Raw genomic sequence first — 16,246 nt, forward strand, 5'->3', positions numbered from 1 at the left:
AGAGTGGTGGTGTGTGAGCCTCATGTCCATTACTCCCCTACATTACACCACTTTTGAGTTCGAGCCAATGTTCTTCTTCCCTCCCATTCCGTGTTGCTGATGTCAGGGTGTAAACCTCAAGCTGCATTCATTCCCTGTGTTTAAAAGACTCACTAAACCAACACAGATGGTGGGCTATAATCTTTGAGACAAAAGTCTGGGATCATTTTAAAACTGTAGTGTTGATTCTTAAAACAGCAGGATACAACGATGTATATAGCTGAAATGATGACACACACATGTAGGATTACAGGATGTTTAGATGTCAAGCCTGCCTGGTTTAGGATATTGTAAAATGGCTCATAAATTCCAGGAGCATCACACCTATAGGCTACTGCTGCATTCGGCTCAGTGACTTGAAATCGTTAAACGAACACAAAGCTGCAAATAAACACTTTACCATAATAAGTACAATCCTACCCCATTGTAACTTGATTTTACCTTTGTAAAGTAGGCTACATAATAGTCCTGCAGCTGACTCTTTCTCTTTCCAGCCTAGCTGTCTCACGTTTGCACTTGCAAGTCAGTGACAGATTCTCAGACTACAAGTGTCTTTGACGTGCTTCGGGTTAAGTTTCCTTCAATTACTCCACAGACCCTGGCGGAAACTCCTCACTCCTCACTCTGCTGTTACCGGGCCAGTAAATAGTGATTCACATCGCGTGTAACAGTCTGCAGTCAACGACTCATTTGTTCCGACCACTTCAGGCGACGGAGGAACGTCGCGACACTCACAGACGGCTTCGTCGCTTTCTTTACAAGGTAAGAAGACAATTGCACACACAAGACATGAGTGAAAATGATGCAAGGTATTTGAGGGAAAGGATGGTTTTAATGAGATAGAAACGTTGCAGAGATCAGGCGTTTCGGATTAGCTGTGAGGCTTCCCTTCCTAACATTTTACTGCTGGCAAACCATGAAGCTCGCGATGGGAGTAAAGTCTCCGGACATAAAGTAATATAAGAACTAAAACATAACCTACCTTTCTGCTTCATCTTTTAGTAGATGTATAAACTACTGTACCGAAAACCCCGAGAAACATGTATATATGCAATAGTATAGTTGCAATTTATCTTTTTGTTCTTATTAAAAGTCAGAGGATTTATACTTTTATTTTGAAGGTAAATGTCATTGTGCCTATTACATTAATATGATAATTAAAAGTATCATCGTCGTTCTTAACTTTCTGAAAAATATAAAAATCTCCATCCCTTCACATGCACAATATAGTCCGTCTGGAAACTGCATTGTGCGTGTATTTTTGTTCATTAGATTTAGGTGAGATATATCATGGCTTATTTACGTTTCCCAAAATAAGGTGGAATTGGTGATAGAGGAAAGCTGTTGTGTGAAAGAACAATAGCTGTGTTACAGGAAAAGACTGCAGTGAAAACGATGTGTCGTGGATATGGTCGGTCATGATGCAAATGGACTTTCCAACTATTACGTGCGTGTTCGCGCGTCCACATGCGCGTGTGAATATGAATACAGCACCACAGTTCTGATCTATAGCTTTCATGTTTCAGCCCGTTTGGAGATGCTCCAGGAGGCAATGAGCACTGCGCTCTGCCTGTCCTGCTCCCTGCTACTGGGGGTCTGTTTCCCAGCAGAGGGTGCAGGGGCCACAGGGCCTCTTCCTGCTTTACCCCCTGAACGACAGTCTGGGGAACCAGACCTTGAGGATTGGGGTTCTGGATCATCTCTACTGCACCTGCTCCACAGCTTCCCTGCTGACAGCCCCTTCATAACAGAGACCCCAGGAAAACCAGTCAACTGCACCCAGCGCTTCTGGTTACCACCATCCTCTGCAATCTGCTGGGAAAACATAGCCGGACCCGAGGAGTTTGCCAGGTCCCGTCTGCTTGTCCTCCAGAACAGAGCATTCCTGCAGGCTGTGTCCACCACCAGTGGAGTGGAGGAGGGAGGGGTCTCCTACCAACTTCAAGCCAGAGAGGAGGTCCAGGGAATCAACTCAGACCACATGAGTGCGGTAGAAACTATGCAGACCATGGAGAAGGAGTTTGCATCTCTGGAGGAGACGAGGAAAGAAGGGAAGGAGGACGGAACCGTCACACGGTGAGCATGGACTATTTGATGAAAGCTAAGAAATTGTATACAAATGATTGGGGTTGGAGGGGCTAAATTCCTATAATTCATTCAATAAAAAAAAAGTTATATAGAAGAAGTGACAATAATGTGAAGCCCTGATTTCTTAGTTATAATATATATATATATATACCAGTCACAAAGCTACTGTAGTGACAGATACATTGTTTCTCGTAAATTCTGATGCAAGGCCAGCTGTGGAATTATTCCTAAATCATTGTTAGTGAGGCAGGAACTCTGGATCAGTGTCACTTGTTCAGTCGAAACAATGCTGCTTGCATGCCAAAGACAGAGTGGAAACAGCATCCAAAAAACAGTGAAGTCGTTTCAGAGTCATCGGGCTGAACATCTGGCTGAGACGAGTCTCTGCCACTAAAACAGCTGCAAACAATTCATGCAACTCAAGTGTTTTCTCTCTCTTAGATGTGAAACAAGACTTGTATTGCATATAATCTCATGCAAAGTAATGTGTAAATGTGTGATAGCAACATGGTTTGTCATCTTTTCAGCATGAAGGAGCATCTTGCCAACACAAGAGTCTCCATACATGGAAGAGAGCACTTGACAAACATCCTGGAGGATAACTTTTCTACTTTAGAGAATACTTTGCTTAACATGCAGCTTCGGCTGCACAAACTCATCCAGCAGTGACCATAAGAAGAACCGGTTGTTCTGTTTTGTGCTGTATTAATATATTCATGATCATTGTTTTACAATGTAGCAAATGCATGCATGCTCAGGAGTATGGAAGTAGTAAAACTTGAGATGCACCGTATGTCATCAAAGCACCAACATGTAACATGTAAACTGGTATCAGCAGAGATAAATAAACCTCACTATCAGGAAGATTTGATGCACATGTAGCTAATAAATCACATTTTAGATTTCCAGTTTGAGACATGTTCCATGTGGAGATTTTATGGTCACACTAGCTGCCGCTAGTAAAACATCTAGTAAAACCCCAAGACATGTTTGCAGATGCATGGGAACAGAAAAATTCATCATTCAACAAGAATAAACTGCATTTTCAGACAAGTATCTCTTTGGTTGTGATGTAAAACACATGCAAAGCAACATGAATACAAGACAGCATGAACTTTTATTTTAATATAAAATCTAAACAAATAATGGATGATGTGGTCAGCTATTATATACACTTTAAATATTCACATCCATTGGGCCGATGGTATGTTTTCATTGGAAAGATGCAGCATGTTCCCTTGTTATGTAGTTAAGAGGTATATATGTACTTTTGATAATTTTAAACAACTTTTAAGTATTTATGATTAACTACTCATAACTGATAGATAACAATATCTTTTAAAACTATCATGTATAACTTAATCAGTAACATCAAGTAAAATAAAGTGTTGACCCAATCATATTCGAGGGGAAATCATAACTCATAACTGTAATATTATATTTTGGTCTGTTACATGGAGTTAGTCCACAGCGGGCTGCACGTTAAGAGAAAACCATGGACCCCTAACAAGCACAACAATGATCACTCATTGTTACCAGAAAACCTTCAAAGATCCAATCCAGGCCAATCATAACACTTCAAAATATTGAGGCAGGATTGCATTATAATTCATCTAAGGCTGCTTTGTTTAGGAATTTAGATTTCTGGCATTAAGTATTTATCTTAGACAAACAGCACAACTTATATGCGTTTGAAGGTGGTCTCTTGAGTCTTCACTTGATTTCACATGTTCCTATTTGTGGCTTTACTTTCAGTTCAATGTCCACTAATGTCTTCCATCATCCCGACAGCTGAACTCTCTCAGCGTATCTGAGAGCATTGAGAAAGTTCAGGATGTCTCTTCTGTCGATGAATGTCGGGACATGTACATTTGATAACATCTGTCCGGACATGAGATGCAGCCAATGTCCTTTTTAAAAGTCAGCGTCGTCATCGTCGTTGTCATTTTCTTGCATTTGCTCCAAAGATTGAAGATAATCTCGAGCCAAGATCTTCTTAGGAAGGATATCTATAAAAAAAATAAAAGAATAGTTACTGCCTAGATGAATCCTCCTACTCTAACTGTAAAATCCCATCCCTGACTGTTTAAGTCATGTGAAGTGCTTTGAAACAGTGTTTACACTTTACAGTGTCTGAATGATCACCGGTTGTGGAAATAAAGTATAACCTTTTGGAGGGGAAATAAACCAATCTAAACCATACAAATGTTGCTGTAGTAAAAGATGAGGAGGGGAGAAATGTACAGGATCAATGACATCCTCCATCATTGTATATTGTAATATAGCATTATATAGCCAATTTCCTGGAAAAATATACTTAAATATTGTTTTACATCAGATATTTTCAGAAACTGTTGGAGAGGTGTTGATTCAACTTCATGATCATGATGTAGATTGTGATGTTGTATTGCATTTCTAATATGTTCTCATTTATATCAATGAGGGGATACAATGTGCAACACAATAGCACAAACTGCTGCATCCATAAACTATAAAGTTGATTGTAACCTCCCTGGAGATCAAATATATATCAGGGCCTTTGAATTAGACTGCATTCCTTTGGGCCCGGTGTACACAAGCACACATAATCCTAGAAGGACCATCATTCACATGAGCCGTGGAAGGCTCCCGGCTCCTCTAAAGTTTCATGTTTCAGTGTTAAAGAGTTGGCAGGGACCAACGTTACACGCTGCAGGAAGTCCCTCTCGGTCCCTCGGGCTGTCGCGGGGTCTCACCTGTGAGAAAGTGTAAGGTCTCCGTCTCCTCGGCGGCGTTAGCCAGGTCGGTGTAAGACACAGAGTTGGTTTCTTTACCGGGGCCGTGGTTAAATGAAGTCACAGCCAGGTGCTGCACAAACAGCTCCTTCAACAACACAACACAAGTCAGCGAAGCGGAAAACTCAAACGTGAAATGGAGCAGCCATGTTTACAAGAAGCTAGCAGCGTGCTAATAATGCACGACTAATCCCTGCAGCCTTACTGTAGCCTTGGTGGTGAGAAACAGAGCGTCCTGGTTGATGCAGGAGACGTCGGGGGAGCTCTTCATGATCAACCTTACTCTGGAAATTGGGAGGGAGATGGCTTTTTTGTTAGTTGACGACTGGTCGTCTTTGTCTGGAGTTTTTTGAGACATCTTCATGAAGGACTCGCACGGCCCGGGACAGACAGGCGGAACATGAAGTATGTTTTGAACAGTAACGCTTCTTCTTTTCTTCTTCTTCTTCTTCTTCATATTAAGGGAGCTTGGCGGCCGTTTCACTGGATCTCTGCCACCTGCTGGATTGGAGCCGCAAACGACTTTTTGCGCAACATAATTATCCCCTAGAACTGTTCTAATATTACTATTATTGTCATATATCTTTCATACTTTTAGGGCAAAAACATATATTATTCTATTGATCACTGTTTTACTAAACACTGTGTACTCTTTAGTTTCCCCCTAGATATTTTAACTGTTTTCCGTCATACTAGTTTTGTATTAATCAATTAAGAATTGAGTTTATTTAGTGTCCAACAATAAAAGCCCAATGCACAGGTTGAGTTCGGCGCAGTCTCCTCCTGTCCGGTGGAGGCGCTTGACTTAGAAAACCACCGAAGAAGAGTTGACGTCAAAGAGGCAAAGAAGAAGAAACTGGCGTTTGCAATGGCGGTGATTCGGCTGCGAACATAAACAGTCCAGGTTGCAATTAGATGCTGTCGAAATTATTGCAATTATTCTATTGTCCTATATGTCGCAGAAAGGACATACCTGTCTCTCTATTTGTGTCGTTTGAAGGAAGCACGTCAGTGCGCTGTAGGCGACACAGGAGCAGGAGCTGAGCGAGCAGCCATCGGCTCATTGCTGAGCACTGGCGTAACGTTCATTTCCTTGTTTACTGATCCTTCACGATGCCGCTGGGGTTGAAACCATGCTGTGCGGTTTGCAAGACGAACTCCTCCTCGATGTGGAAGAAAGGAAACCAGGGAGAGATCCTCTGCAACAACTGCACCGGAAAGAGCTGCGGCGGCGCATCAGGACCCTCCATCACTCAGCCCAGCAATGGCGGGGGGAAGGTTGGTTCCTGGCTGTGTAAATGTGCCTTTCACATTTAATGTTGCTCTTGGGTGCAGCCTAAACTCTGTGGTTATTTGTAATGGAACCGTCCCTCTTAAATATGTTTCACCTCCCACTATGTGAACTGTTTTACAGAACAGTGTTGTACATCTGAGGAAGTACTTCCTCACGCTCAACAGCATCATAGGGGGTTTATCTTTAGTAATTATAATAAGTTCCAGAGTGGCCCTTGGTGACTATTCAGGGGCGTGAGGACGTTTCCTTAAATATCAGTTGATTCTGTATACTGTGAGTTCCACCGAGACCTAGGAAAGACTACTGTTTGTATGAATATCAAGTCAACACAGCTGGGCACCCTGTGCTGATTCGAAGCTTAAATACCGGTTTTGTGTTTTTAGTCCAAGCAGGAGATCCACCGGAGGTCTGCACGGCTGAGAAGCACCAAGTACAAAGCGCCTGCGTCTGAGAAGAAGGTGTCAACAAAAGGAAAGGGGAGAAGACACATATTCAAACTTAAAAATGTAAGTTAGAGACGTATGAAAAGCAAATGTCATGTTTTTCTCGTTGTGCTGTGCAATTAATGTATTTGACCCCAGTGTGTGACCTCTTTCCTCAGCCGATCAAAGCACCAGAATCTGTTACTACAATCATCACAGCAGAATCTGTATTTTATAAGGTACGGTGTTTATTTTGACTTCTTTTTCCTGCTCAATATCTAATTAATCTGGTAGTATTTCCTGATCTGTTTTCAGCATTTCTTCATCTTATTGCAGATTCAACTGACTCTTGTATTAAACCTTCATCCAGTGATGAGAGAACGAACCAGTCTTGGTTTCCTTTTTAATATTTATCCTTTTGTTCTTAGGGTGTATACTACCAGACAGGAGATGTGATCAAGGTAACGGATGAGGAAGATGGGAAGCCGTACTATGCTCAGATTCGAGGATTCGTGCAGGACCAGTACTGTGAAAAGAGTGCTGCACTGACCTGGTTAATCCCCACACAGGCCAGCCCAAATGACCTGTTTGATCCTGGGACATACATTGTTGGTGAGCAATGAGAGATTCAATTGTTTACCATTTTAAAGATTTTTTTTGTAAAAAATTAAGAACCAACTGTTTTTGTTTTAGGTCCAGAAGAGGATCTGCCGAGAAAGATGGAGTACCTGGAGTTTGTGTGTCACGCCCCCTCTGAATATTTCAAGTCACGGAGCTCTCCGTTCCCCACCATCCCCATCCGACCAGAAAAAGGTTACATCTGGACCCACATAGGACCGACACCAGCCCTCACTGTCAAAGAGTCTGTCAGTGGCAGCAGTTAACACAGCTGTGATATGGACCTCCGTCTGTTGCTTTTAAACGGACGCATGTACATTTATGTAATATAATGAAAACCCAAAAATGGTTCGCCACAGCCATGCCTTCACAAGCCAGTTGTAAGTGCAATCAAGCTGTTTACATATTACTTTTTTCTGTAGTTATAAACAAGAAAGCTCTTATCCATCATCACTATGTCTGTGATTGTGTCATACAATGGTTTTTATTCATTGATTGTGTTGCTGTGGTGGCAATAGACTTTTACCTCTTGTGAATTAAACTTTAAATATAACTTAACTGTGACAAAAGATGCTGTCTGCAAAGTTCCGGTGATGAACTGTGATTGCTGTGCGTTTTTAAAGTGTCAATGCTTGAGATTCTGCTGTATACTGTAGATCTGATGTGTCCATTGTTTCAACACCCACTGGATCGTCCCCTCATTTACAGGAGAGTTGTAAGATGATGCTCTACAGTGGTGTGTTCTTGAGAGACTAAGTCATGCACATGCCTACACTACTGCCATGCAATATTACCATGAGTGAAAAATACTTTGCCATCAGTGTTCTGTCTGGTTACATGCGGCTAGGTTCCCTGATCCAGGACGCTCAACCGGTGTATATTATAGTCGGTTTCATATTTCACTAGACCCGCCCTACTCGGCTGTGATTGGCTAGTAGTACTTTTACCTCTGTTCTGCTCATTGTCCGGGAGAAGTTTGCCATCCGGGCTTTCTGCTGGCAGGGTTTATTTTAACCACAACCAGGATCTTTCCTAAACTTGACCGTGTCGGTTCGTTGCCTCAATCGGAGGAGATTTTTGGCAGAAGCAAGCTGCTCCTATTAATGTTGTTAAGCAAACCAGCTGGTTAAGTCATAAAAAAAAAAAAATCCTTAAATAAATTAACATATCGGCGTGAGTGAAAAGAACTACATCTCCCACGTGTATGTCTTATTCACTAACAGCTTCATTATGACTTATAATCATCCGAACCGACTTTAGCCGAAGAAGGAAGTGCGCATGGATGAATCCTCTCTCTGCGCGGTACTCTTGGATATCTGAGTTACTTCAAAGGAGTCACCTCGGCTGTGGTCGTGTCCCGGTGCTCTTCCATAGATGTCACATTTAATTTTCCCCTCGTGGGCTGGACATTTTGAACTTTTCTTGACCAAATGAACAGGGAGGAATATGGGCAAATTCCAGTCCAAACTTGGTGAGGTGTTTTATGATATAACACAATTTTATTTCAAAAGAAAAACAATCTATGATGACATTCATTATATTCTCCTTTTTCTCATTGTTTGGACAGTTTCGAAACGCAGACAGAGTCCTGAAGGTAAGCCAGACACCACGGAAACTACAAACAACAGGACTACTTTTGACTTGAGTTCTTTAACGTGTTCACACATAGTCTCGTGTTCTGCAGGTGGTAGTTTGGTTTCCAATGTGCTGACCTGTCAAAGCGAGCTGGAGCTCATCCGCATCCACAAAACAAAGCTGACAGAGGTAAAACATGTTGTTTTAATGATTATTGCATTATTGTATACTATCCATCATCGTATTGGTCTCATACATATAGCCTACAGACTCAAGTAAAACTCAACACCGAGGGAAAGAAACGTACCCCATCCCACGATGCTTGTTTCAGATTTCCTTTGGCACTGTAATGCTCCGTTGTTGTTGTTTGTTATTGTAGTTTTTGTTGACAAGATAAACTTGACGCTGTAATGGAAGAAAACGTATAATCACCTGCATTCAAACAATAGAGATGTTATTGAAAAGATAGCCATTAATTTAGAAAGATACCGATTTGTCTTAAAGGGCGTGGGGGAAGTTGTTCTTCTTTTTATGAATCAAGTGAAGAAAAAACTGGACCTGACTTTAAATTGATAATATCTACACATACACACAAGACGTATTTAAAGAGCACGTTTCTCCTCCAGAACTTCTTCTTAAATGTATGAGAGTTTTAAACAATTTGTGAAAGTCTATTTCCATTCAGACGAAATAAGCAATAAAAACACTGGTTTATTGTATTGCCAAAAGCTTCATGTCACTTAAGCCGGTTGTGGGATAAATCGTATTTGCTCACATCAAATCCAAGAGACATAAAAGGTCTTTGGAGGTAGTCGTGTATTTATTCTTCCGCCCTTTACTCCTCCTTCTCTATAAAGAGACTTCCAAGTCTATGAAGTGCTACACGGCCACCCCCTCCAAACAGCAAGGTCTTTATATCCAGCTGGAAAAAATGTCTCCACATCTGGTACTGCTTTACTTCTCCAGTCACACTGACTGAGTGGGGGAGGAAAAAGATGTGGGGAGTGGGTGTTCGGTGGGTGTTTGATTGCGTAAGTGACATCACATGGAGACTGTTGGCATTAATGAAGCATTCACACTACTGTTGAGGAGAACATGTCCTCTTCATTATGTTTTATTTAAGGAAGACTGTGAAAATGTTCACGTAGAGTTTTATTAATCATAAACAAACTGATTATATGAAACTAGATTTCAAATATCGGGGGCTGCTTGTAGAAACAGTAAATGATGTAAAGGTGAAAACAGAAAAACCAACCTCCATACCAATTTCACTTTTCTTCAGCTTCTTTGATCTTTTAGCACAACTGTCAAGAGAGTGTGAGTTATCACCAGTGTTGTTGTTTCGAGGTTTATGAAGTGCTGTATGAAAGGCCTGGAAAGTTTCACATTTTGGAAAAAGGTGCTGACTCTGCCAAGTTGTTTAAACGCTTGTGGTGGAGTTTCTGTGCTTGTTAATGCAGAGATCTTCCTGCGATTACTTTTTCCAGCCTAATATAGTTTAAATCTCCATGACACCACGACTGTAAACGGCAAAGACATCATCATTTAGGAGATATTTTACGTTGTTTTATGTCTGTTGTTTGGTCTCATGAAATAAAAGATAGTTAGAGAGATGTGTGTGTATTCTTGTTTGTTAAGCTAGTGCTCCAGCTCAGGAAACCCTCAACACACAGAACCATGAACTGGATATATTTACACACTTACCTGTCAAATAGCTGTGATGCAACAACATCCTTTTCTCAAGGTGTGTGCGCGTGCGTGTGTGTGTGCGTGTGCATTGTATCTATGTTTGGCTTGAGTATGCACACGTTGTCTTGAAAATGTGTTTCATTTTTTCTTTGGCTAAAGTCCACCGAAAAAACCCAATGTGTTTTGTTGTTGCCTCTTTTATTAGAAAACCACTCCAGAATTTGTAGTTTTCTTATTGTGTTATACGATTGTTGTTTTATTATGATTACTTTTTTTATGAGGTTGTTTCTTATATCATTTCCTGTTTTATGGACACTTAAAACCAAAGTCACTGCAGCTTGTTGACAACTTAAATATGAGAGGATTGACGTGACCAGAGCATCATGTCTCCATGTGTCTCATGTCTCCTTGTGTCTCATGTGTCTTTGTGTCTCATGTCTCCATGTGTCTCCTGTCTCCATTTGTCTTTGTGTCTCATGTCTCCATGTGTCTCCTTGTGTCTCCTGTCTCCATTTGTCTTTGTGTCTCCTGTCTCCTTCGATGTGTCTCCTGTCTCCTTCGATGTGTCTCCTGTCTCCTTCGATGTGTCTCCTGTCTCCTTCGATGTGTCTCCTGTCTCCATTTGTCTTTGTGTCTCATGTCTCCTTGTGTCTCATGTCTCCATGTGTCTCCTGTCTCCATTTGTCTTTGTGTCTCATGTCTCCTTGTGTCTCATGTGTCTTTGTGTCTCATGTCTCCATGTGTCTCCTGTCTCCATTTGTCTTTGTGTCTCATGTCTCCTTGTGTCTCATGTGTCTTTGTGTCTCATGTCTCCATGTGTCTCCTGTCTCCATTTGTCTTTGTGTCTCATGTCTCCTTGTGTCTCATGTCTCCATGTGTCTCATGTCTCCATGTGTCTCATGTCTCCTTGTGTCTCATGTCTCCATGTGTCTCCTTGTGTCTCCATGTGTCTCCTTGTGTCTCATGTCTCCATGTGTCTCATGTCTCCATGTGTCTCATGTCTCCTGTGTCTCATGTCTCCTGTGTCTCATGTCTCCATGTGTCTCATGTCTCCTGTGTCTCATGTCTCCTGTGTCTCATGTCTCCTGTGTCTCATGTCTCCTGTGTCTCATGTCTCCTGTGTCTCATGTCTCATGTCTCCTGTGTCACATGTCTCCTGTGTCTCATGTCTCCTGTGTCTCATGTCTCCTGTGTCTCATGTCTCCTGTGTCTCATGTCTCCATGTGTCTCATGTCTCCTTGTGTCTCATGTCTCCATGTGTCTCATGTCTCCATGTGTCTCATGTCTCCTTGTGTCTCATGTCTCCTGTGTCTCATGTCTCCTGTGTCTCATGTGTCTCATGTCTCCTGTGTCTCATGTCTCCTGTGTCTCATGTCTCCTGTGTCTCATGTCTCCATGTGTCTCCATGTGTCTCATGTCTCCATGTGTCTCATGTCTCCATGTGTCTCATGTCTTCATGTGTCTCATGTCTCCATGTGTCTCATGTCTCCATGTGTCTCATGTCTCCTTGTGTCTCATGTCTCCTTGTGTCTCATGTCTTCATGTGTCTCATGTCTCCTTGTGTCTCCATGTGTCTCCATGTGTCTCATGTCTCCATGTGTCTCATGTCTCCTTGTGTCTTTGTGTCATGTCTCAATGTGTCTCATGTCTCCTTGTGTCTCATGTCTCATGTCTTCATGTGTCTCTATGTCTCCTGTCTCCATGTGTCTCTATGTCTCTCATGTCTCATGTGTCTCCTGTCTCTATGTGTCTCATGTGTCTCCTGTGTCTCATGTGTCTCCTGTCTCCATGTGCCTCATGTCTCTATGTGTCTCCATGTGTCTCCTGTCTCTCATGTCTCCATGTGTCTCCCACAGAGAAACTTCCTCTCCAGGTATCAAGTTATCAGAAAGGCTGTTGCACATTCTTGCAGAGACAAAGGTGGCTCCTGTTTAGCTGACATTTGAAACTCTGTGATATTGTGATGGACGCATGCGGCTGACGTCTAATGAGGGTGCCAAACAGAAGACTGATTCCATCGCATGCACACCTTTCTGCTACCTGCACCATCTCGTCCACTTCCCCTGAAATACAACCCAGCATCAAAGCCGCTCAGCAGGCAGAGCGACGAGGGTGTGGAGAGAGATCGGTGTGTTTGCGTATCTGGGTGTGAGACGCACACTCATCGTTATCTGCCGGAGCATCAGTGTGACGGGAGTGATGGACTGTTGTTGACAGAGAAGACGAGTCTCGTTGGAGCTTTCAGTTCTCTCTGGCTTTGCAGAGCAGACTGGTTCCCACCTGAGAGGAGCGAGCACGTCTGATCTGATGGTTTCTCTTTATCACAGAAATGGAGATGAACATTAGTTTTATAGTTCACGAAGGCATTTCAATAGAGTGATGCTGCATCCCAGTGGTTGGAATTGATTGTCTCATGTAAATCAGTCTTCATGATTTTAAATTCAATTATCATGTGAAACTTCAGGGACATATCAGTTATATGACACCGAAGAAAAGCTCAGCAATTTAAAGAGGAGAACCAACTCTGAAATGCCCAGACCTCCTTTTTCTTTCTCCTTTGCAGACTCACTGTCGCCCCTATAATATTTCTCTATTTAAATGTCTGTCGGGAAATGAAGAAGGATTCCCATCACTGCGTCATCTGAACGAATATGTTGAACATGCCATTTTTTTGACAGTCAATGACAGTTTTCTTTGAAAGACACAAAACCCACAAGGTGTTCAGCATTGCTCACGTCTGGAGACCAATCCTCACACTCATGGGACATGAACAGATCTGAATTGATTCCTCTTTTCTTTCTACCTCCCTCCATTACATGTGGGCTCTTTGTTGATTCAAACTCTGTCTCTCTTTTAACAGAACCTGTACGTAGAATTGAGGTCAAACAGGTCTGACCATAACTGCAACCTTAAAGGTGAGTAGAGAACGGCTTGAACATGCAACTTCTATGTGCTCTAATGGGCTTGATTATTATCGTGTAGATGTTGTACATTATCCAAGCTTTTATAAACGCTTTTAAAGGTTACCTCTATTCTTTACCAGGTGAAAAGGAAATAGTGAAATGTTTGTGTGTGAAATATTCTGTTGGTTTCGTCTTTGCTGCTAAATGTTTATTGAAAACGGAGCTTAAAACAAGGGATAACTTAATTGGAGTTAAAAGGTGCAGTATGCCAAGGCTATTGTAATAGTTGGCCTCAAACTGAGTCTAGTGGATCACAACGTTCATCGTCCAGCTCTGTGTGTTGTTTAGTGGTTCTGCCACCAAAGAAGACACCTGATGGAGGGAACAGCCTCCACCTCCTGGTCAATAAACAAGCCAAGAAGAGGAACAGCCATGCTAATGTGAGTGTATATCGCTTTATCCCTGCAACACATCCTTTTTGTACTTTCCAATCAACTTGAAGTACCAGATAGGTGAGATTCTAGTTTTATTGTGTATGTATAGTACTGACTCTTTGTAAAGTTTAACTTCTGATACGAATCAACAATGTATTGTAATCACATATTGAGCCCTGTGAGTCATATCGCATAACATAAATGACTGTAAATGTCAATTCTACTAATTTAAAACTACAATAAAGATTTCAATAAATGCTTGTTTTCCTGACGATATGTGCACATACAGGCCACCGATTGTAACATGGTGCCTGAGGAGGACACTCGGCAGGAGTGGGTCTTCACACTGTACAACTTTGACAACAGAGGCAAGGTCACCAAAGAAGTAAGTTTCTTTCATACATACTGTTCAAATTAAGAACTGTTTCAGCTTGGCTTGTACACTGTGTGTGTGTGTGTTCTGCAGGACATGGCCAGTCTGATACACGCCATATATGAGGTTCTAGAGGCGTCAGTCAAGCGGCCTCATGGTGGCCCCACACCCCTGAAAATAAAGCTAGTTGTAACTCCAGCAGCTGACCCTGAGAACAGCTTAAATACGGGTAAAAGAAAAAACGTTTTTTATTGTGGCTCAAGTAACTGTAGACATAATTTACGAGACTCTTGCGTGTCTAACCAGTAGTATTTAACTGCTGTGACGATGATGATGTACCTCTCTCTTTTAAAAAACAGCAACAGAGAAGGCCCAGACTGCATCTCAGGAGCCAGGAAACCCAGGAAGAAGTGTGTATTGCGTGGATGAAAACATAGAGCGCAGAAACCACTACCTGGATTTAGCTGGCATTGAAAACTACACCTCCAAATTTGACAATACAGGTAGATAAACTCCTATATTGCTGTATAGGGGTGTGCTGTCTATAAACACTAAATTCAAGAACTATCCTTTGGAAAGAAATGAAATGAAAGTTGTTTTTACCCCTAGAATCGCTCTCTCGGGAGCCCAGTCAGGATGCTCGCTCTGCTCCTAAGCACCCCCCAGTGGTGGGCAGAGAGAACTACATCTCCCCGCAGCCTCCCAGAGGCCTCTCTATCCCTCATTGCCTGAAAAGCAAGGCTGTGTCGGCGGGGAAAGACGGCAAAGGAGGACAGGGAATGTCTTGCAGGTTACATGGTCAACACCCTGCTTCATGGTGCCATTCCTCCCAGCCTCCGCCTGCAGCACCGAGCGTCCTGCAACGGAGTCACAGCAAGAGGGTTCGCTCCAGGGGACAAAACGCCTCGCACTTTCGATCCACAGCGGCCGGAGATAGGGAAATCTTGGCCAACTTTCAGTCCTCTCGATCCCAAAGACATGAGCACCATCACCACCATGACCACCACCATCATCACCATCACCACCACCCTTCGTAAATGTACTTTAAAAACACATGACACCGGTGAGAAGAGGTGGGGTGTAGACTATGGACCTGACATGTGATGGTTTTGGAGGTTAAATGCAACCCAGCAGGTCTTTGAATCTTCCATGTACATTATATTCAGTGTGTAGTGGAATCAGGCTGAAGCGCTGATCTCTAATACGAACAAACAGAAAAGATGACCTTCACTAAATCCAGTCAAGGTCAGTTAAATTGAATTCTACCTCTATAGCCATTTAGATCGACAGGTTCCTCTCCGGTAGATTTACACTTGGCTTTAAAATTATTTAAATGCACGTTTTGGAGCAATACATTTGGTTTGAATATACTAATATCCTAAACTAATATACAGTATGTTTTTTAATTCACATTATTGCTTCCTGCCCCAATATGTGTTTAAACAAACATTAAATCATTTCTCAGTTGACTGTTCACATTCATACAACGTCCATGCTTTCTTTTCCATGCTTTATTCTATGCATTGTAGTGACAACTTTTACTCAATTGCAAGACAACCACTCTTTGCAATATTTTTCCACAATACAGACGTATGTTTGGAGATTTGTGCAGCAAAGAAGGATATAGCAACACATGTGTCTAAAACAATGTTTTGTCATAAACAAATAAACATCTATTGCGATTATTTACGACTCCTGTGTTTATATCGGCATTAATCCATCATGGAAAAAGGCAGAGTACCCCATGTCTCCACTGAAAGTAGCCTCAAGAGACCATAATGCATTGCAACCATATGATGTAATTTTAGAGTATCATAAGCCATTCACTAAGGCAGGTTTGGGAGAAAAGTAGATGTACCAAAAAGTAGATAACCATCTTATCAAAAGCTGCCTGCTGAAATACATTTGACATTATGAACTGAGGGCATTTCTGTATCTCAGTCAGATATTTGATTGTTCCTGTATTGCTGTTCTAATTCTGCTCTCACAACAATGTTTTCATTGGTCCTTGTAGATCATTTGAATAGTTTTGGCCTC

General features: G+C 42.0%; 4 protein-coding genes across 4 annotated transcripts; 3 read left to right on the plus strand and 1 right to left on the minus strand.

Annotated features, from left to right (window-relative positions):
* The first annotated feature begins 602 nt into the window (after nt 1-602).
* Nucleotides 603-3,183, plus strand: si:ch211-57n23.1 (uncharacterized). The gene is made up of 3 exons (XM_056417147.1): nt 603-801; nt 1,566-2,115; nt 2,655-3,183. The coding sequence occupies exons 2-3, from the start codon at nt 1,577-1,579 to the stop codon at nt 2,794-2,796; spliced, it is 681 nt and encodes a 226-aa protein (XP_056273122.1). The 5' UTR covers nt 603-801; nt 1,566-1,576; the 3' UTR covers nt 2,797-3,183.
* Nucleotides 3,184-3,225: 42 nt separating this feature from the next.
* Nucleotides 3,226-5,358, minus strand: chrac1 (chromatin accessibility complex subunit 1). The gene is made up of 3 exons (XM_056417158.1): nt 5,107-5,358; nt 4,863-4,989; nt 3,226-4,136 (listed from the first exon to the last, which is right to left on the minus strand). Exons 1-3 carry the CDS (start codon nt 5,356-5,358, stop codon nt 4,042-4,044), a joined length of 474 nt encoding a protein of 157 aa, XP_056273133.1. The 3' UTR covers nt 3,226-4,041.
* Nucleotides 5,359-6,001: 643 nt separating this feature from the next.
* On the plus strand, nt 6,002-7,793 carry gatad1 (GATA zinc finger domain containing 1). Its single transcript, XM_056417136.1, has 5 exons — nt 6,002-6,179; nt 6,579-6,701; nt 6,797-6,856; nt 7,046-7,229; nt 7,311-7,793. The coding sequence occupies exons 1-5, from the start codon at nt 6,015-6,017 to the stop codon at nt 7,499-7,501; spliced, it is 723 nt and encodes a 240-aa protein (XP_056273111.1). The 5' UTR covers nt 6,002-6,014; the 3' UTR covers nt 7,502-7,793.
* Nucleotides 7,794-7,884: 91 nt separating this feature from the next.
* LOC130195535 (protein naked cuticle homolog 2) lies at nt 7,885-15,894 on the plus strand. Its single transcript, XM_056417123.1, has 9 exons — nt 7,885-8,706; nt 8,803-8,829; nt 8,920-8,999; nt 13,360-13,414; nt 13,751-13,842; nt 14,126-14,221; nt 14,303-14,438; nt 14,569-14,712; nt 14,819-15,894. The coding sequence occupies exons 1-9, from the start codon at nt 8,682-8,684 to the stop codon at nt 15,244-15,246; spliced, it is 1,083 nt and encodes a 360-aa protein (XP_056273098.1). The 5' UTR covers nt 7,885-8,681; the 3' UTR covers nt 15,247-15,894.
* The last annotated feature ends 352 nt before the right edge of the window (nt 15,895-16,246 follow it).

The sequence above is a fragment of the Pseudoliparis swirei genome, chromosome 1 (genome assembly GCF_029220125.1).
Source record: "Pseudoliparis swirei isolate HS2019 ecotype Mariana Trench chromosome 1, NWPU_hadal_v1, whole genome shotgun sequence".
Lineage (NCBI taxonomy): Eukaryota > Metazoa > Chordata > Actinopteri > Perciformes > Liparidae > Pseudoliparis > Pseudoliparis swirei.

Bases quoted from the DNA above. Each gene is read 5' to 3' on its own strand.
- gatad1 (XM_056417136.1), top strand. From the start codon at position 6,015: ATGCCGCTGGGGTTGAAACCATGCTGTGCGGTTTGCAAGACGAACTCC. The intron at 6,702-6,796 runs GTAAGTTAGAGA...CTCTTTCCTCAG, and splicing joins ACATATTCAAACTTAAAAAT to CCGATCAAAGCACCAGAATC. The intron at 6,857-7,045 runs GTACGGTGTTTA...TTTTGTTCTTAG, and splicing joins CAGAATCTGTATTTTATAAG to GGTGTATACTACCAGACAGG.
- si:ch211-57n23.1 (XM_056417147.1), top strand. From the start codon at position 1,577: ATGCTCCAGGAGGCAATGAGCACTGCGCTCTGCCTGTCCTGCTCCCTG. The intron at 2,116-2,654 runs GTGAGCATGGAC...TCATCTTTTCAG, and splicing joins GAGGACGGAACCGTCACACG to CATGAAGGAGCATCTTGCCA.
- LOC130195535 (XM_056417123.1), top strand. From the start codon at position 8,682: ATGGGCAAATTCCAGTCCAAACTTG. The intron at 13,843-14,125 runs GTGAGTGTATAT...GTGCACATACAG, and splicing joins AGAGGAACAGCCATGCTAAT to GCCACCGATTGTAACATGGT. The intron at 14,439-14,568 runs GTAAAAGAAAAA...TTTAAAAAACAG, and splicing joins TGAGAACAGCTTAAATACGG to CAACAGAGAAGGCCCAGACT.
- chrac1 (XM_056417158.1), bottom strand. From the start codon at position 5,358: ATGAAGAAGAAGAAGAAGAAGAAAAGAAGAAGCGTTACTGTTCAAAAC. The intron at 4,990-5,106 runs GTAAGGCTGCAG...GTGTTGTTGAAG, and splicing joins TTCTCACCACCAAGGCTACA to GAGCTGTTTGTGCAGCACCT. The intron at 4,137-4,862 runs GTGAGACCCCGC...TTTTTTTTATAG, and splicing joins GACCTTACACTTTCTCACAG to ATATCCTTCCTAAGAAGATC.